This window comes from Thunnus maccoyii, chromosome 14 (genome assembly GCF_910596095.1).
Source record: "Thunnus maccoyii chromosome 14, fThuMac1.1, whole genome shotgun sequence".
Taxonomy (NCBI): domain Eukaryota; kingdom Metazoa; phylum Chordata; class Actinopteri; order Scombriformes; family Scombridae; genus Thunnus; species Thunnus maccoyii.
The window spans coordinates 9,790,966-9,812,190 of NC_056546.1; the positions used below are offsets into that span (position 1 = coordinate 9,790,966).

At 39.6% G+C, this 21,225-nt stretch overlaps 1 protein-coding gene across 3 annotated transcripts in view; it reads left to right on the plus strand.

Annotated features, from left to right (window-relative positions):
- srbd1 (S1 RNA binding domain 1) overlaps positions 1 to 19,294 on the plus strand; it is a 58,061-nt gene extending 38,767 nt beyond the window's left edge. For all 3 annotated transcript variants that reach the window (XM_042434088.1, XM_042434090.1, XM_042434089.1), the window contains exons 17-21: positions 7,669 to 7,775; positions 8,896 to 9,063; positions 9,643 to 9,792; positions 15,790 to 15,974; positions 18,057 to 19,294. In XM_042434088.1, the coding sequence (XP_042290022.1) occupies positions 7,669 to 7,775; positions 8,896 to 9,063; positions 9,643 to 9,792; positions 15,790 to 15,974; positions 18,057 to 18,349 (903 nt within the window). In that variant the 3' untranslated portion in view covers positions 18,350 to 19,294. The remainder of the gene's footprint in view (positions 1 to 7,668; positions 7,776 to 8,895; positions 9,064 to 9,642; positions 9,793 to 15,789; positions 15,975 to 18,056) is intronic.
- Positions 19,295 to 21,225: the final 1,931 nt, after the last annotated feature.

Below are 21,225 nucleotides of genomic sequence, written 5' to 3' on the forward strand. Positions count from 1 at the left end.
GTTTGTTGGTAAAGAAAAATGTAGGGTTGCACGGTAATATTGGCACGTCATTTGTATCCGCTGATAAAGGCTTTAAAGTGAAATATCGCCATCCGCCCGAAATTAACATCTCTGCTGATATGACAGGCCGATTTCTTGCCTTCTTCTCCTCCACCTGGCTGTGTTTATATTGCATATATTGTCTTTCTTAAACATACTAAGTACAATTTATGATGGTATGTATAATAGCCTCCTCAGCCAGGTGGAAAAAAATATGTGCATATATCGGTTTCGGCAATGGTATTGGCAATTGGCAATCAGCCAAAATGAGTTGGAAAATATCAGCATATTGGCAAAAAATCCAATATCATGCATTACTTGGTGTCTGTGACATCTTGGGTGCACAAAGCTCAATATACGTTCTGGAAGAGCAGAACGGAGCAACTCGCCAGACTTCACCCCAAATCACTATTAATGATGAAAAAAATAGGGAATGCAGCACTCGGTCAAAAACAATAATGTTGGTAATGTGGAAGTAAAAAATGTGCTACTATTTTAATTATTTCCCTTCGGTCTGTTGATGTGCATGTATGTCTGTGTGTTTGTGTGTTGAGTGAGGTTGCGAGATGAGCCAAGCTTGCATCTTAGCTCATTTAATGGATTTACAAAGGCTCATGCCAATTCTCCACTTATTCAACAATTTATAAAACATTTACTGGCTGTTGTCATGTCAGGCTACGTATTCTAGTCCTTCACAGTTTACAGTAAGTGAGGATGTCTGTGGTTTGTGGTAAAGTTTGTAAGTAAGTAAACATATGTTTTTATAGGTGCCTTGTAATACCTAGTTTGTAGCATGCTTTAAATGAAGGGAAAATGATGATTGAAGGACAAAACACATACACATCAGAAAACAAATGTAAAGTTTAAATAAGATCAGTCACATTATAAGCAGGTTGGTAAAACAAGAATTAAACAATTTGAAACTGAGAAGCACTATGAAAAGGAAGTAAAGGTGCATTTTTGGATGTTTGAATGTTGATAGAATCAGTTGATCCGAGTTTACTCTATGTGGAAGTTATTCCCTAACTTCTGGGCCACAAAAAAAAGAATAAAAAAAGCATAAATTACCGCATCCTCTTCCTGTTATGTAACCGAATATTTGGTAATACACTTTGCTTTAATAGTCTAAACTGAAACTTCATTGTCTCAAGTCAGTGTGTTGTTGACTTCCTGCTGTTCTGTTCCCATTTTCTCATGCTCAGTTTTGCAGTCCCTCAGGTAATGTGTATGTGTGTATGTGTGTATGTGTGTGTGTGTATGTGTATGTGTGTGTGTGTGTGTGTCTGTGTGTGTGTGTGTGTGTGTCTGTGTGTGTCTGTGTGTGATTGTTTTGCAGGAAGTTGAGAAATAGCCATTCATGAAAGGTGTTGGAAAAACATAAAACCATCTCCTTGCTGTCATATCACTTTCAGCTGCTGATTTATGACCAGCTTTTTAACCATTTAACTATGCACATATTCGCATATGCGCACACACACACACATACACACACACACACACACACACACACACACACACACACACACACACACACACACACACACACACACACACACAGACAATAAGCCAAGCCTACATGCCTAGAATAGTATAAAGCTTGTTCATGAGTGAGTTCTCAGAGGCCTTATAGAAGCTGTCACTCAATGAGAACATGACCTTCAGATAACCTCAGGCTGTTATCAGTAGATTATCTGAGAGTTAAACATGTGAAGTAGCATTTCCACATTATTGTCACACACTCGCACAAGGAAACACACATTTGGAGAGAGTACTCCCCAAATACCAGCTTCTATTTATTTATTGAGGAGTTACAAACATTTTCAAGCAGACACAATCGTAGTCTCTGAGGATAATCGCAGCTTCCAGTCTCTCCTTTCACCTAAAGGTTTAAGTAAGTTAAAGGGGTTCAGATGTCCCCCCTCATCTGTATCCACCTTTCAACAATCTCCTCTGTAGCCTCACTTGTCACTTATAATGATATTCTGTATTGTAATATATTTATTCACCAGTCGTGTGTTGTGGAATAGTTCTGTGGTCCCTTATAGGGCTGCATCTAACAATTATTTTTATAACTGATTAATCTGTCAATTATTTTCTCAATTAATCAATTAGTTGTTTGGTCTATAAAATGCCAGAAAATTTTTATCACTGTCTCCCAAAGCCCAAAATGACGTCCTCAAATGTCTTTTTCTGTCCTGGCCAACAGTCCACAACTCAAAGGTATTCAATTTATTGTCATAGAAACCAGAAAATATTTACATTTGAGAAGCTGAAACCATTGGATTTGTACATTTTTTTTCTTAAAGAATGATTCCAAACAATTATTGATCAATCAAAATAGTTGGCGATTATTTTAAAAGTCGGCAACTAATTGTTGCAGCTCTAGTCCCTTTAAAAGAAAAACTTGTAGCATTGTTAGCATCTCTAGTGAAACCAAACAGTATTCAAATTGTAGATAACTAAGTAACATAGGAAACTTGAATGTGCTGCTTGCAATTTGATTTAATGTTGAATTGCAAACAAGTCTTTTTTTAGGTCAATGACACATGAGTTACTGTGTATTCCTGGAATGTGTTAAATGCTCGGCAAAAAATGGTATGTAGTATGAACAAAAAATGTGCATTAAAATGTGTATTGATAGTGCATTCACCTCAGTACATTAACACGATTACTTGTCATATCATGGGTGAGGACCCTCACTGGCTGGTGGCCCCCCACATGAAAGGAATAGAAACATGAAAATAAGCCTAATTTGCAAAACAGGAGAGTAAATTTCTCATGTCTCAGGCTGAATACAAAGAAAAGAGGCCAAATGTCATTGGATTCTGCAATACAGTACAGATCTTACAGTTAGCCTTCCATCATTTATGGCTCTCAGGCTGTTAGTATTTGTAGCCACTCTGGCTCCACTGTGGTTCCACTTGCCAAACTCTTAGTGGCATCATTCATTAATGGTATTTTAGTCTGGTGTCAGTCTGAAGGCCTCCACCATCATCATCAGTCAACACCTCGACTCTAAGCAGTTGCTTTGCCTCGCTTTTTGCTCTCTGGCTTTCTGGTTCTCTATATTTATAATTTGTGGCTTTATATTTTGTATATCTCATATTACAGAGGAAACCTCTCTGTCTGTGTGTGTTTCTGTATCAGAGAAAAGGACGTTAATGTTTTTCAGTTTCTCAGTGAAATAACTCACAAAAAAAAAAGAAGAAGCTTGTTTTGGTTTTCTGGCCTTCTCTCCTGCGCTGCGTTTCTCACCACTCTCTTTTTCTCTATCTCTCTCTGATTGACATGTGGTAACTCAGCAGCGTTTAAGTACTCGAGGTGTAGACAGAAGCACTTTGTTCTTATGTATTGGTTGGCTGGCTTCAGCTGGTTTCCGGCCAATCCAAACATGACCTTCACACATAGGGTCCCAGTCCATTGGTGGTGGGTGATTTTTGAGGTTTGGGGATCTGGGCGTTGGGGCCAAGGAATGAGGGAGTGGTTTTGAAAACGGGCGACAGCCTATCTGTCGGGTGGATGGCATTAGAGTTGGTATTAAGGTCTGCTTAAAGGGGGCAAGGTGTGTATATATCTCTGTAAGTAAATCGGGATACATTCCCTGAAAAAAAGTCTAAATTCTCCTGGTGTTGTGGCACTGTGATCTTGTCTTGGGAAAACTGACATTTTCTGTCTTTCTATTTGTCTCTCTGTTACTATTCCCTTGCTCTCTATCTCTCTTGTGTTTCAATACCTTTTATTGAATCCAAATGTAGTCAGAGTAATCCAGAGACATGGAAAGAGCAGAAATGAGGAAGAAGATATGAAGAAATGTAAAGATGAAGGAGAGGAAGATGTTATTTAAGATTATAGGTGTGGAGAATCTAGGTTGGAGTGGACTGTATGCAACAGTCATAAAATCTAAAAAATAGTTTGTTATTATTATTATAATACCCATCAGCCAAATACATAAGTACTTGTAGGTGAATGAAGGAAGGAAAGAGGGAGAAAACAGGGATAGATGGACTGAGAGAAGATAGAAAGATGCAGGACGACATGCTCCATTGGTGCAGTTAGAGCCACTGTAAACTGAGTAGAGGGCCTCTGCAGTCTGGAAGTCATGACAGACACATGCGTACTGAATTGTGTGTATGTGTGTTTAATAGAGCAGAACTTGCCTGTTTTCTGTAACTAACTCTCTTCCACTCCAACTCTGGCACATTCAATCACTGCTGTCGGTGCCAGAGACACAGTTCTTAAAACCTACATCTGTTGCTTTGCCTGATTGTTCTGTTTTTCTTCTTAATTGAACATTTCTGTTCATCTGAGTTTTTTTTTCCTGTTCAAACTTTTGAAAGTAAAAACATGATTTTGTTCTTTTTCATTCTTGTTGTTCTTGGTTGTATTTGCACTGCTTGTCCATGCTTGTGTTTATTATATATTTGCATGCATTACAGGAAATCCTGGTTATGTGCCATGACATGTATCAGAGAGAGAGTTGTAGGAGTAAGTCAGTGACTACTTAGTACAGATTGCTATTATTAATAAGCCATATCACAGGGTTTTGGCCACACAAGGTGAAGTTAGGGAATGAATACCACTGGACCTTTTTTTTGACCAGTCAATACCATTTATTTATATACAACAATCAATAAACGTAGCTTTTCACGTCTGGTTTTGAAATCTAACCTTGGCCTCAGGTTGTGGTTGACGGAGGGTAAATTTTAAAGTAAGATATTTCTCCTTGAAGTGCAATATAATAAGCCTGATTTTTCACCATGCCAATGTGATTTTATGATGCATAGCTGAGGTTTCCAATGTGATGAATGAAGGATGAGGAAATCTGAGTTATTGCCCAGCTTGCTTGAGATCAGCTCTGCCAACCTGTGAAGTTTTTTTTTCCTCTTCCTTTGATACTACATGATATTTAAAACATGAAGTTTTCAGTGTTAGGCTTTAGATTTATTCTCAATTCATGAATGCATTACTGAATGTTTAGTTTTTGCCAAATGACTGGTGGTACTGTATGCCACAGAGGGAAATCCTGAACTCCTTGTCTTTTAGGGAATCATTATAGAATCATTAGCTTGCAAGCAAAACTTTATTTATACAGTAGAGCGCATTTCAAGGAAAATACAATGAGCTTCACAGAAAAAGAATAACTTTAAAATTCAAGTATTGTACACTCAGACATGAATACATACACAGTTGAGCACAGGGATAGGAAATTTTAACCAGCTAACTCAAGTGCCAACATTAAAAACGCCAGTCATTTAGAATAAAATATTTGTGTAGGTTTGCTTAAAAAAATCTTCATAAACCAGCCGTGTTTCCAGATCAATAAGAAGTGTGACCTGTAACTGTTTCAGTCGGCCTGGTTGTTACACGTGTGACCATGTTTTTATGTTTCCCCCCCTCCCCCCATTCCTTTTTTTTGAAAACTGGAATGAAATGAATACCTATTAAAGTTAAGTTACAGTTTCGGTCGACTTTTTCCCATCCCTGACGGAGCACATTTCCGTAGTGCGGTGCGCGTACACTTCCGCTACCAGTTACAACACCTCAGATCCTCTCGTGCTGCTCCCACCTCTATAACGTTTCAATAAGAATGTGAGAACACATTCATTGGAGTTTAACTGCAGGTTAAAACTCACACAGCCTTGCACACCTCTACCTTTTCTCGTGTGAAAACATTCTTCTCCGGTGTGACATTACAGGTGATTTCCTCTCTCTCTCCTCTCTGACCTGCCTGACTCTGCCTGACTATCTCTGTCTCTCTCCTCCTTGTACAGCCACTCACCGGAAATCATAAATCTTTCAGTCCTAGTTCTATGGTTTGGAAAGTTGTTTTTATTGTCCTCAAAATGCCTCTGGCTGTAGTGCCTCTCAAGGTTCTCACTAAGAATCTGAGCTCAGGTCACGTGGGGAGTCGCAAGGAGTGCTGTCTCTATCTAGCTCTCTGCTCTGCTGAATTATTACTTATTGTAGGTTATATTTTTCACAGTAATCCATTCAAACCTTTTAATGTATGGTCACACCAGCAGGACAAACAAAAATGAATTATTACCTCATTAAATACATGAATTAAGGTTGATTAAATACAGTAATTAATCACTGAGGTCTTATTGCAAAAAGAAAACGAGCAATGCAGAGTATTCAGATTATTTACTTAATTAAGAGTACCAATACATAATCTGAAAATAAAAGTATTAAAGTATAACTGCAGCTCAGTGAGAGGGAAAGAGTAAGCAATCCTTGGTTTCTGTTTTAATGAAATAGGTAGTATTTATGAGTATAGGTTAGCACTGAACCTTTGCAGTGACTTACTGTGGGTGAAAGCTGGTTTAAACCAGTAAATGTATCTAGTAAAGGGCCAAGCAAAACTTCTTCTCGTCCGTTCTCGCACTCCCACATACTTCTGTCTGTCTCACTCTCCCTCTCTGTACTCATCTGTCCTGCTGTCTTGTTACTGCTGACAGAGAGGGGGTGCATTTGCTAGCTGGCGGTGTTGTTATCTGTTTACAAGCCAGTGTTTGTTCAGAGATTGATCATGTTACGGGACAACCCATGCTAGTCTCGGTCACGTTCACACACAGCACACACACACACACACACACATATACACAAACATAGTCCAACAGTAGTCTAGTTTAGAGTGTCAGCTAATCCTCCAGCAGTTGCTGAGGTATCAATGTCCAGCTCCTCGGTTATTTGGCCCTGTCCAGGCCTTCCGACTGTCAGGAGACGACTGCTAGACCTGATAGAATTTCTCATATGTTATTTTTGTGTTTTGTTTTACACAAGTTTATTTTTGGTCATTTTTTACTGTTTGCAAATTGTTTTTTGACATGTTACTTTGTTACATTATCCTCCTCCTCTCCTCTCCTCTCCTCTACTCTCCTCTACTCTCCTCTACTCTCCTCTACTCTCCTCTCTTCCTCCTTGCATTGTTGGCTCTCCTCCCTGCTCCTTATTAGGACAAAGATTCCAATCCTTTTGGAAAATATGCCCTGATTAATGGTTGATTGGCTGGTGGTTAAGACGTCTGAGAGTTCATTTGGGGGATCTTTATCTATAGCAAGCCACACTAACGAGAACACTGTGTTAGAAGGAGAGAGAGACTGTTGACAAGCCAAACTAAACATTCTCGCTCTTTACCGCTCTGTGCTCCCTCTATCTGTCAATCAGCTCTCTTTCTCTTTCCCTGTCTGATTCTTTCTGCCTCTTCTTGCTGCACTACTTGTCAATCAAACTTCTCTCAGTGTGTTAGTATTTCATCGCCAGAACTTTATGATGCTGTTTATCCCTTTTAGGATGCCATTTTAATAATCCCCTTGGGGAAATCATGCCTACATGGCACCAAATAATAGTACATAGCAAAAATGGAAAGCCTTCACTTAAACACACCAAGTAGACATGTTTGGAAAAGATTACTGCACATAACAGCAGTAATTCTGTCTCTAAAAGATTATAAAAATCCTGAACCACTGAAATTCCTTCAGTAAATGTGCCTATATACTCTGTGTGTGTGTGTGGTTTGGAATAGGGTTAACTATTTACCCTGTGCAACATAGAGTGCAGTATTTTTTGTTGTTTTTTTGCTACTAATCCAGTATTTGGCCTAACGTGATCTTTTTTGTGTGTTTCTAGCACGATGTGTCAGCCGGAGCTCTGAAGGCGGCGCTGGACAGCGTAGTGCAAGAGTGTGTGAGCTTTGTGGGGGTGGACATTAACATCTGCTCCGAGACGCTGATGAGGTAGATGACACATACACACACACATGTCTGCATATGCTCACAAACAATTGTATGTGGGCTCACAAGCACTTTTTCCTACACACACACACACACACACACACACACACATTCACATAGATGAAGCAGGGCCCAGACCTCTGACATACTTTCCTTTAGCAGTCACAACATGGCAAAGCTTCATTCACACTCACGCACAGGCACATGCTCGATGCATATACACACACACACACACACACACACAAACACACAGACGGCTTGCCAGCTTTCTGTTGAGACTAATGCTTCACACCTTGGCCTCACTTACTGGGCCGACTGGAATCAACAGAGGGGATTAAGCAAAGTAGACACACACACATTCTCTCACATAGGAAACGCTTAGGTACATATAGTCACAAAATATCTTAGGTAGAATATCGTGTACACGTTTACTCTGACATATACAGTACATACGCACAACTCACAAGTACAGGATGTGCACAAATTTGATACACACACTCACAGTGGACACAAACAGTATGAAATGAGCTGGCATTAGATGCAGGGCAGGCATCAGGTCATCTGTTTACCTGTCTGCTCTGCAAGTGAGCTTTTTCCATTTCTGCCAGAAGTCATGCTACACACACTTATATACACACAAAAACACACACACAGACGTGCTGATGACTGAAGTATTATGTGGAGTGTTGACATAGCAGTGTGTTTTATAGTGAGTGAGTCACTGTGGACATTAACAGAGCAGACCTGAGTTTCAAATCACCTCTCTTCACTAAATATTGGCTTATGTGTCTCTCTTGTAAGCGTCGCTCCTGCTTGTTTAAATGCCAGGTCACGGTCTGCACAATCTGCTCTGTTTATTTGTATATTACAGAAATCTGGTGTGGATAGTGTGTAAAGCAACTGCTACAAGAGTTGTGCGTTATTAGGGATACAGTAGATATCTCATTTTGAAGTTGGTTTTCCCACAATTAAATGTTTCACTGTACCGTTCCTAACATTAGCATCAAATATACAAAAGGGACCTCAGAATTAAACACACCGACCTAAACAACGTGCAGAAATCAGTCTGATGAAAAAGCCAATTTAAGACGTTTTTTCTTTCCCTTTTTGTTTTATCTCCTAGGCATGTAGCGGGCCTAAATGTGGGCAGGGCGAGGAATATTGCCGAGTGGAGAGAGCAGAATGGTCCCTTCATCAACAGGGAGCAACTCAAACTGGTCAAAGGCATGGGGCCCAAGACCTACCAGCAGTGTGCCGGCTTCATTAGAATCAACCCGCAAACCCTACACAGGTACGTACACATACTATACTGTATGTACAGATACATAGACACATACAGTTGACTTCTCCCTCAATCTTAATAAAATAGAGGCTGTGGTGCTCAAAGCATTTAAATTTACATCTATAAACCTCAACAACATCTCTTCCCAGAAACAGAGTCTCAGTTGGTCTGGATAATCCACAGATCTCGTTATGAACAGTTTTCAAGGGACCATTTCAGTAGAAAGTATACACTTAAAATATATATCTTAACTTAAAAGTTGAGTGCACTGGGATTGTCCAGAGTAACAGCATCACTGCTTCTATAAAGATACTGTTGCTGTTAATTTTTTTTTTTAATGTAAGTTTTCAATTCTGCGATCGGAACAAACAAAATGAAGTAACCTCCACTGTAAGCGGCTGGAAACAGGAATCTCAGAGGCAGACAAAATAAAACCAAAAAGCAGTCTGCATGGCTATATAAGTAAGGAAGATGTAGAAGAAAATATTTGTCATTTCTGGTGAATTGACTCTTCAGTGCGAATTTGTGTAATGATATAAAGCCTTTCTAAGACTCGTATTTCATACCCTTTTTTTCTTGTCAAAACAGTGACAAATCCACACCTCACCTTGCACCAGCAGTGTCAGAGAAACCAGCGGCCAAGAAGGGCAAAGGAAAGGCTTGTGTCAACATACCAACCTCATTTAACCCCCTGGACCAGACCTGTATACACCCCGAGTCCTACCATGTTGCACAGAGGTACGGTACACACAAATATACAAACACACATACTCGCATATACACACTTGGACAGCAGCCTACCCCACTGGCCAAAGCATGTTCAGGGTAAGATGGAGTTGATTTTGACACTGTCTCATATGGGGCTGGTTATAGTGGTGGAGGGCTATGATTTGATTTACACAGTCATAGGATACAAGAGAGGAGGCATTGGCTTTTGTATGTGTGCACGTCTGTATGAGTGTGTGTCCTTGTGTGAGAAATGATTGTTAGCGCTGCTGATGCTGATATCAAAAGCACATTGAACATCTGCCCAAGACTTGTGTGTCCTGTCTTTGTGTGTGTGTGCGAGAGAGAGAGAGACACACACACACACACACACACACACACACACACACACACGCACACACACACAGACAGAGGGAGAGAGGGAGGGCCCTCTCTCCTACAGCTGTAGTCACTCAACTGTGTTTAGTCTACATAAGTTCTGACACTAGTGGCTCTAAGCATTGCTTCCCTCATGTTGATGTGCCTTTAATGGCCTCAGTGTATGTGTGTGGGTGGATGTGTCTCTATGCACACATGTGTGAAGATAGATTGATGCCGCTTGTATGAAACTTTGATTTTGCTCGTCTTTCCTACTTCAACTATACGACCCTTTGTGGTTTATGTGTCTGCGTGTTCAGCATAGACTATTGTACAGTTGTTTATCAAAGAGGAGTAAGGCGTCAGAGGTTTTAAAAAGCCTCTTGAAATAAGAGTACTAGTTCCTAATTAGCACTAGAGTACTAATTATCACCCTAAACCCCCCATTTTCTCTTTTTAATTAAACTCTCTTCCTTTCCCTTCCTGTCTCCTTATTTAGTTTTTGTTTTCTTCTCTATCTCTTGTACACTTGCACACCTTTTCCTCTCTAAATCTACACAGCTACACTGCTTTTAAATTATTACTTTTTATTATTTTTTTTAATTTATTGTTTTTTTTTTTACTGAATCAGACCAAAGGCTTTCTCTTGCTTTTCCATCCTTCCATCCAGTTCTCCTCTGTGTGTGTGTGTGTTTCTCTCCGTGGTTTTTGTTATCACATCTCAGTAAGGTGCCAAAATTATGGTGTTCTAATGGGGCCCTCTTAAACGTCACTCACCATTACCCTCACCGGGCAGAGTGTGTTTGTGTATGTGTGTGTTTTTGTGTGGTTGGTGTCGGGATAATAATATCTAGATATTTCAATTGAACTGATAGCACTATCCTCTAACAAATCTAAATGAAAAAAAATATTTTTTACTATAAAACTTGACAGTTTTGATGAGATTTTATAGATTTAACATTTGTAGAGTATGAGTATATTACCTGCAGGTAATGTAATTCAGAAGGAATGTATAGCTATATGTCTTCTTCTTTGCTCAGTCTTTATTTATGATTTATTTTGTAGCCCACAACACACTTCAGCTGCTTTGTTTGCACATTAAATATCCTATATTTAACTGAGTAGGTGGTATTATGTTGTAGAAACTCACATATCTGCTGTGGCTTTCTGTTTTCTTGCTCCTGTATCTCTTTTTCTCTCCCACTCCATCACTGAATTGTTCTCCTGTTGCTCACCAGTCTACTTATCATTCTCTGCTTTTCTGTTCCTGCTGTTCAGAATTCTTAACGCTGTGTCGGCAAATGTTTTATCTTTTGTTATGACTATCTTATAATCCAAGTCTGGGAATTTACTCAATTCAGTCCTGATTTATTCCTCACTTGATACATATATTTAGTAATTGCTCCAAATGTTCAAGGTCTTGCAGAATTTGAGAATCACATTTTTTTCAAACATCCCAAAGCTTGTATTGTGGTTTTACAGTATGTCATATGTCACATCCCTCTTTAAACATTACTGAAGATGGTCAGTGGGGAAAGCCATACATGTCAATGGATGCTCTTCCTTGGATTCACACAGCCTGGTTTAGTATTGATGGGATGGAAAATAAAACATTGTCCACTTCACTTTAAAACAGAAGGTACAGCAAGCCTCTGCAAAATACGCTGTTCCTGCTCTTCGGTCAGTTTGTGGTTGAGCCTATGTAAGTCGTCATTTCCTGAGGTGAGTGACATTTTGGTATCGTTTGCCTCATTTCTAACAAGAACAAGCAACCAAGAATTATTTTCATTATCGATTAATCTGAAAACTATTTTCTCAATTAATCTCAATAGGAAAATAGTGAAAATGCCTTTCAAAAGTTCCCAGACCCTCACAAGATGTTTTGCTTTTAAGATTTTCATTTACATTGATATATCAGAGAGAAAAGCTGCAAATCCTTTTTAGAAGGTCGAACCAGAGAATGTTTTGCCTGAAAAATGACCGAAAAAATTAATAATTCATCAAAATAGTTGTAGATTAAATTTCTGACAATTGACAAATCATTTCAGTTCTACTAATAGATCATATTAGTGTACATTTAACCCAACTCCAAGTGAAAAGTCTCAAATCGGTTGGAGGATTACGGTAGATGTCGGGGCGTCACTGCGATGCCTCGCAGCTCATCTCACAACCTCAACTACAACTGACGAGAACAGGAGGTATGAAGGGAGGATGGTGGAGGAATGCTGTTTGTGTGTGTGTGTCTGTATGTCTTTATGGTGTATAAGGAATATCATGTTCATCACATTAGAGAAACTGGATCCTCCATTACTGCTCACAGCCCACACATCATCCCCTTTTTGTAACCGTATACAACACACACACACACACACACACACACACACACACATAAGCAAGAACACAGGCACAGATGCAATTTGTCCACCATTGTTTCAGAAATAGCAGGATTTGTTAGCTTAAGAGCAAGTATATGTATGATATTAACTAAATAATCAATATATCAATGGGGCATTCTCTTACTTAAGATGGTTGGATCCATTCCATGAAATATATAGTATTTCTCTGGTATGAGGTGGAGGGGGTCCACTCTATGAAGAATATTTCTCTGATCTGTAACAGTCGGGGCCCAATATTATTATAATATAAGACAGAGTGGGTTCTCGCTGTGGGCCTGGATAAAATCTGTAGTCTAGCTCACCGAAACCCACATTCACACACACAGTGTTGGTAGTAATTATATGAGTATGAACTCAACAGTTGGGGAGGCCTCTGGACTCCTGGCACCCCTTAAATACTAACATGCACCACTGGAAAAATGATACGGGCAACACACACACCTGAAAGTAGAAACCCACCACCCACCAACTCCACTGTAAGATCCAGACTCAGAATGCAACACCGGGTTTCTTCTTCCTCGATCGTTGTGTTTTAAATCTTAAATATTTTTGTTACTTATAGGTTAAATGGATGCTCCCAAATTTGATTTGTGAACCGATAGCATGCGCCCTCTTGCACCTGTGTGTTCATGAGTTTAGAGATCTGAGGTTTGGTTTGAGGCGCTGTTATGAGTGAGTATCCATAGAGAAAAGACTGCAGTTTTGCCTCAGCATATATGAGGAGATGCAATGTTTCAAAATGGTTCAAGCCACAGATCATCTTTTTTATGAATTCCCAGAGAGAGAAAAAGTAAACGTGTTTAGGGAATTATAAAATGAGAAATGAGACTTATGATATACCTTCGCTTGTTATACTTTGTCAGGGGAAAATATTTCTTCCTGTGCTACATTTTATACTCTAGTAAGGCTTAAGATGAACACCCAACAAAATGTACTCAACCTCCTATCCTTCAAAGTATTTCTTTTTTTAAGATTATTTGTGGGCATTTATTTAATTTTCTCAGAGCAGTTAGTGAAATCTTATCTTACAAATGCAACTCCTGAAATGAGACAGACAAACAAACAAAAATCATAAAACAAAAACGCCTAAAAAGTGGGTAAATATTAAGAGTTCATGGATTCATAATATATTTTTTGCATTTGACACAACCTTAACATTAATTTTACTGTTCAATTTTGTTCATTTAATGGGCATAAGACATCTAGATTTGATGAGTGGGTATCATTTATATACTTCCTTTATTGTGCCATTCTATCCATTCTCTTGTGGAAGGTGCATTCACATCCAACCTTTATTTTTTTTATAAATACTATTCTGGAGCCATCCCTACAAATTTCGAGGTATTGTTTTGACACAGTAGAGAAAGACAGCAAATATCTTGGGACACAGAGCGAGAGTGATGACCTGCAACAAAGGTCCCAGGTTGGATTCAAAGCAGGGGATGCTATATGTGGTATGTGTGTTAGACCACTAGGCCACCAAGGCGCAAGTATTTCTTTTCCTGTTAAGAGATATATGGTTGGAAAGTTAAGAAGCCTGGGGAGGAACAGAAAGAAGATCCTAATGTTAGACTTGCATACAGTTTGGTCCAGAGGTGCTGTTTCTTCACTACTAAGCCATTTCTGGCACATACTCAGCTACTATTTTGTACCGATCTGGCTTGCTGGTGTTGAAGGATTGATTCCGCTCGTCTCGTTTTTTTGGACGGTAGACAGTGACTTCACTGGCAGGGGCCTCTCCACTCACAGCTGTCTCATACATAGTTTGTACACAAGCTGTGTCCCGTTACATCCGCACTGTGCCCGCTACTGCCAAATGAGCATTTCTTTTTTGTTGTTTTTTTGTTTTTTTTGGATAATACTTTTTATTCTAGAAGAGTTTTAATCTCAACAGTGACAGTATACTTTGCAGATTTTCCAAAATTCGAGATTTATACAAAAATGAAATAGTAATAACAAAAATAGTAGTACTGACAGTAACAATAATAACAAAAAATAATAGCGCATAAGTACAATTTGGAGTACAAATATAGAGTGCAAAATAAATAAATTGAATACATGAATAAATAAATACATAAATAAAAACAAATGAGCATTTCTGGACAACATTGTGTATGAATCAACTTTGTGTGTGTGTGTGTGTGTGTTCTTGTGTGTGTGTCCACCTGTTCTGTCCATCATGTTGGAGGGAGGGGGGACAGCTGCGGAGTCTGTTTGGCGTCAGGCTGCCAGTGAGCGACATCCATCACGGACGCTACCCAGCTGGTCCACACATGAACACATGCATAGAAGGCAAACACATTCACATCTATCACCAGCTGTGGAAAGTGCCTACTGTAAATAATATATACAATACGCACAATACACACACACACACACAGGCACACACACTACTACATTTTTCCATAACCTTTATTTACCACTCTGGCTCTCATGCCAGTTTGTTACTAAGTCTGTTTAGAATGTAGACAAGCTAATTAGTTTGGATTTAACTCTCAGGGTCAGTGAATTTTAAATGGTGCAACCTGACTGACTGTCTGGCATTTCGAGGTGGGACATCCTACTAGAAAAAAAGTGATAGAAGGAGATTTTTCCAGGCGGCTGGCAGACAAACAGTCCAACCTTAGCAAAGTGGAAGCAGTTTCATGAGACAAGGTGTCAGAGCGTTTACGGCCCACTGTGGGTTTACCTGATTTACCAGGGGGTAAAATAAATGTGCGTATTTGTGCGTATGTGTGTTTTTAAGAACAGAAAGCCCCACCTCAACAGCCCATGACTTTGTGTGCAATTACTCTCACACCTCTCCTGCCCTCCCTATTTTCCCCCCCACCTCCCTTTCACTTTACCTTCATTAGCTTATGCTCTTTCCCTCCCTCCTTTCTGCTTCTTTGTTTCTCTCATTTTTTACAGTATCTGCTCTTTTTTTTTTTTTTTTTTTTACAGTTCTGTCTTTTTCCTCATCATTCTTCCCAGTCTGTCGTCACCTTTCCGCCGTCTTTCCATCCTATCCTCTTTCCTTCTCTCCTACTCCGTCCCTCATTGCTTTCCTTCAGTCACTGAGGGATGTGGTGCGTATGCTGTAGCTCAACTAGGACATGTATGAACACTTTGTCACACTCTGGCCACCATACAAACATGTGTGCATATACTTACCCACCGCACAAAAATCAGTTTGTTTTTGTTAGCTTTTTGTTTTGAAGGTTTCAATTTTACGCTAATTTGACATAATTTTTTTACACACTCTCCTCCTGTCCAGATTTCTTTCCCTTGTGGGTGGGAGTGCTGACCAGATTGGAAGTGCAGGCCTGCGACAGTGTGTGGAGAACAAGATTAAGACCAGCAGTGTCGAAGAACTGGCCAGGACAATGGACACCACACTTGAGACCCTCAAACTCATCATAGACGGCCTCACGCAGCCTCCTGGGTTTGACATACGACAAAGTAAGACTCCTGCCACTCACAGTCACCAACTAATTTTTTTTGGCCGGAATTCATTCTTGCGATCAAACACCTGATTAACGGGGTGATTAAAATTGTAGAAGAGCATGAACGCGAAGAATACTATACGAAGTGTGAAGGCAAAAACTTCCAAGAGCAAAACTCAGCATGTAAACTCAGCATTTATGCAGATGCCTGCAACAGTTTGATATTTCAGATTGTGAAAGGAAGCAAACAATATTTATATGCGTTTAGGTTCATTAAACACCCCTGTCTATCAGGTAACAGGAATTTAAAACAAGTAGAATTACAGTTAAATTCTTTGTTCTCCGTAGGTCCCCTAGGTTATACATCTGTTATTCCTACATGTGGAAAAATCTTGTCACAGAACACAAAACTATCAGTGTTTTGAATTATATGAGATTTCATAGACCACGCTTATCTGCAACCTAGGAGCTGCAGTAACTTCTCGTAGTGTCTCATCTTCCTTTCATAGTGACCTTTTATAGGTCCCCTCTGACTGATAGAAAGTTGAACTTGTATTTGTCCAGTTCCTCGACTGGTTTGCTAGTCACAACACACACACTGAGTTTTCTTGTGCCTTTATTATAATAAGCATGTCTTGGCAGTGTAACTTGATAGGGTCTGACAGTGCTGTGGCTTCCTCCCCATAGTCCAACAACACTAGCAGTATGTTTCTGACAGGGTGTGATGGGTCCAGCAGACTGTGTTATTGGACAGAACATCTTGCAGACACACACATACACAAAGACCTCTGTTTTTCTCCTTAACCTCATACTCTTGAGTTTAGGCACACATAAACTTACCAATAAACTCATACACAGTCACAAACTTTTAAGTTTTTACCAGTTGTGCTGCAGCTCTAATTTGTTTTTTTCCAACGAAATGAATGTCATATCGCTTTTACTTCTTCTTTTCTCTCATTTATAATGACAGTTTTCTGAAAAAAAGGTGTATAAAATTAAAAAGCAGGTGGCCCAAAGCCTCATGTTGATGATGGAACTAATATTTAACAAATGTATGCGGTGCTAAAGTCCTGATTCAAATCCTAATTCAGACTGTAATTCTGCTATGTAAAAAAAAAATGAACAGTCTATGTTTTTTCAGGGCTGTTGGACAAATAGTAAGACACTGAGAGCTGGGATTTAGAAGATGGTACCAATTAATAGTACCAGTAACTAATTGAAAATAATACAAAATTCAGAAACATTATAGACCAAAGTTATAATTGCTTTTATCGTGTGTCTGTTCAACACTAAACTCATTGATTCAGAAAAGTAAATTAGCCATTGATGTAGCCTTGTCCTACATTATAAAAACACACAGACAAGGCTGGTTGGCATTTTGTCTTTCTGTAAAACAAGATTGAAAGGTGCAAAAAAACTTTCATCAGGTAAATTAATAAACGTGGGTATAGAAAATATTTTTACAATTGATGTCTGATTTCCAGACTATTCATTTAAATGCTAAATCATGTCTATACCTTATTACCAGACTCTCCTTTTTCATACACTTGCATTTGCAGAGTAAAAAAAATCAAGCCTGGATACCGGGTTAGGGCTGGCTTACTCCTCTCAAAATTAAGGAACGCAGCTTCAAGGTTCATTCTCAGGTTGGCCCTATTCGGTTGCAGCACACTACGCTTGGCCTCCTAGCCAGTGCTCAGCTGAGTAAACAGATGGGCCGAGGCTACCGCATGAAATCAGTGCTGTGGGGAGGATAATTGGACCAGACTATTTCCTGGGGCACGAGCCTTCCTTGTTTGTGTTAATGCTACAGAAAGGAAAAAGATCTCTCATGAACAGGCGAAATGGAAAGTGGGGTGGAATAGAATGCTGAGAAATGTGGAAGTATGCAGAGACCAGCATTGGGTTACTGCTTGAAATTTAATATCTGTTTGTCATTTTGTTCCTTCCCCCTCAATTCCCTGCATCCCTTTTTCATGTCTCATCTCCCAAACAATGGGGCTAGTTGCTACCCATACTTGATTTTGTCATAGATGTCTCCCCCTGACTTCCGTCAAGCCATCTCATTTTTGATAATCTCTCTTTTTGCCATCCCCAGATTTTGGGCAGGCGGACTTTAAGCGGGGCATTGTGTCCATGAGTGATCTACGGGTGGGTGCGGTGCTGACGGGCCGGGTGGACAACACAACTCTGTTCGGGGCTTTTGTAGATATCGGTGTTGGCCGCTCGGGCCTCATCCACAAGAGCAACATCACTCTGGACAAGCTGCCAGTCAGCCAGCGCCGCCGCAGCCTGGCATTAGGACCAGGGGAACGGGTGGAGGTCCGGGTCCTAAATGTGGACCCTCAGAGGGGACGGATCGGCCTGGACCTGATCCGGGTCCTACAATGAGTTACCCATTATTAATACTTAATAATTGGTGCTTGAGAAAGATTTGTGAGAGGAAGTCACAAAGCTACTGAGAGGCAAATTACTCCATGATGGTGAAAGTGATACGGTTCCTACAAGCAGATAAACAGAGCTGAACAAGCCATATACATGTTAAGTGTACTTATAGGAGTGGCCCTTTACTGTTCAATCATAATAACACACATTCAACCAATGTCTGTATTATTTGTGAGAGCTTGCAATTTTTAAACTGCAATTCTTACATATTTTCTGCAAAAAATGCTTGTAGTTGTAAAATAATGTTATTCAAGTGTTAAAGGTCCAGGTCAAATAACCTCAAACCAAACTTCCTTACAGTTTCGTTAACGGCTGAGAAACTTTTAGTTCCCCTGAAGTACTGTTTTTTTTAAGTAGTACTTTTTCTCAGCCTGTTTATTGCTCCCTGTTTAATCGGGAGAGGTACTTTGCATTGGGTTGAACACTAATGTGTATTTTATTGCCTAATTCAAGGCAAAAATGTCCCTTTTATTTGTCAACTTCCTGGCTAGCTATCTGCACATACCTGCCATTTACTGATCATAATAGGAGGCTCTGGTGGGACTGCTTGATCATTTGCACTTCAGCTGTAGTGCTGATAATTTCATACTTGAGTTGCTATTGTTTATAAATATAATACTACCTAAATGTTATTAACATAGTTCAATACATACGTTCTAATTCAGCTCTTCAAGGGATTTATTGTGTTTTGTACTGCTCTGAACAGTTTGTCTACACACTTCTTTGTATCCATTATTCAAAGCAGATTTTGTTTACTGTTTTTGTGGACACTTGGGGAAAAAACCAACTTAAGGACTCAACATGTCATCTCAAACGGTAAGAAAATTGTAAAAAAGACTGCCTACATATGCAGTTGAGGACTTGACATTAAAAATATTTCCTGTTCACCTTGCACTCTTGATGCATATTTTCTCAAAATGCAGAATTCGGCAAATTAGGCAGCCAGCAGAGTGATCTGATTCACGTGGGGAGAGGAGGGGCATGGATGAGAATGGAAAAGAGGGAGAATGGCATGAAACCGGGGAGGAAAGGAAGATGGGAGAGGTAGATGTGTGGAGTTATGGAAAGTGGAAATAAGACACCAGTTAAAGAATATGTTTTTCTTCCAGACAACAGGAAAATATGAAAAGACTGAATGAGTGGGCTGGACGGGGGATGGGCAGAGACAGGGATAGGAGGAGGGGGAGGGAGTGTTTCTATCTCCCAGACTGCAGTAAAGCCTGAAGGCTTTTTAGGCATGGTCCCAGACACAATTATCCCAGGACACACATACACAAATACACACTAATCAGCTGCTTCAAAATTAATCCCAGACTCCCCATTCACATTATCTAATTTGTTTGTTTTTATGAAACTGGAATAAATAAAAAAAAAAATACATAAAATATGGTTCTGAGAAAGCCTGAGGTCCCTAGTGCTAAACCTTATACTGAATGTTGAATACCTAATCACTGTTAGGGCTGCTGCTTCACTATCTTCCCATGGGGGAACAAATGGAATATATTCTGGACACACAAACACAAAGAGATATTCGATCAAGATTAATCAGAAGTGGCAGTTTGTTTAGTGATGATCTGAGAAAACCACACATGCAGACTAGATTCACATACTGTGTTTCATTGTCTGTCTTTGCGCACTCATTTTTCAAAGGGAATTGCATTTTCTAATCAAGATACCTTATTTTATTTGATGCTAACATCCTTTGTCATTTTGTTGTATTTTGTTTGTTTTGATCTCATGTGCTGTAGCTTGGCACAGGCCTTTGTTTTAATGTTTCCAGTGTTTCTGTCTTGGAGAACACATGCATTCGTACAAGTGGACACAGCTTCCCTCAGCATCATACCTGCTTTTCCTGCCTATAATTTCCCTCCCTGTGCTAAACGTGAGCACACAGATGGGACAGGCAATCTGGCAGCCTGCTACTGCTGCCCCTCAGAGTTTTTGTCAAACACTGACCAGTAATGAGCCTGTGATAAGAAGCAGAGCGACTGTGGGAGTATTTGTGTAGTTCTCAGTTGTCCTCTGTTGCACTGCTTCTCAGCTGTTGTGTTACAGAGTGAGCTCAGGTGTGCCTTGAGGTTTTGTTGAAATGTGAAGAAAATTGATGGTAAGCAAGTTATTAAGTGAATGTCACACCTCCCGGCTATTTGTTGTTTCACAAGTCCTAGGCTATTAAAAGTCAAGTTAACACGAAAAATATTGCATGTGGTCACGCAGGGCTCTCTTTAATCATCTTGTGTTCAAAATCCAGTAGTAGAGAAAACCGGGGTGACAGAAAACATCTTAACTTTTTCCACACAGTAGCACAGAGAAATGTCCTCACAGCTAGTAAATATATCATGCTAAGAGAACACTGAGTGGAGAACATAGTTTTCTCTGTTGATCTCTGATTTCTCAGACCACCTGTCAAAAAAAGAAACAGACAAGAAGAACAACAAAAACAACCCCTAAAGCCTGAAGCACTGCTGGACAGGCGAACACCATACTGATGATTTTGCTATCTGATATAAAAAGTAAAATCATTTTCCCTGAGGGTTAGTGTAAAAGGTTTATTCTCTTGGTAACATGAATGTGCTCAGCAAGTTATCTGTCATATTATTTCTTGTATCATGATTATCCATAACAAATTTCATGTATCTGCCTAGGACCAAAATGTTGGATGGAAAGATGAACTGATGGTTAGACAGACTGACCAACATTACCATCTTTATGCCCCAAAGGCAAGCATCACATGTACAGCTAGCTGTTAATATTTTTAGATATCAAGTTCCACTAAACTACTTCGCTCTCACACTTGTGGTATGTGAATGTTGTAGCAGATT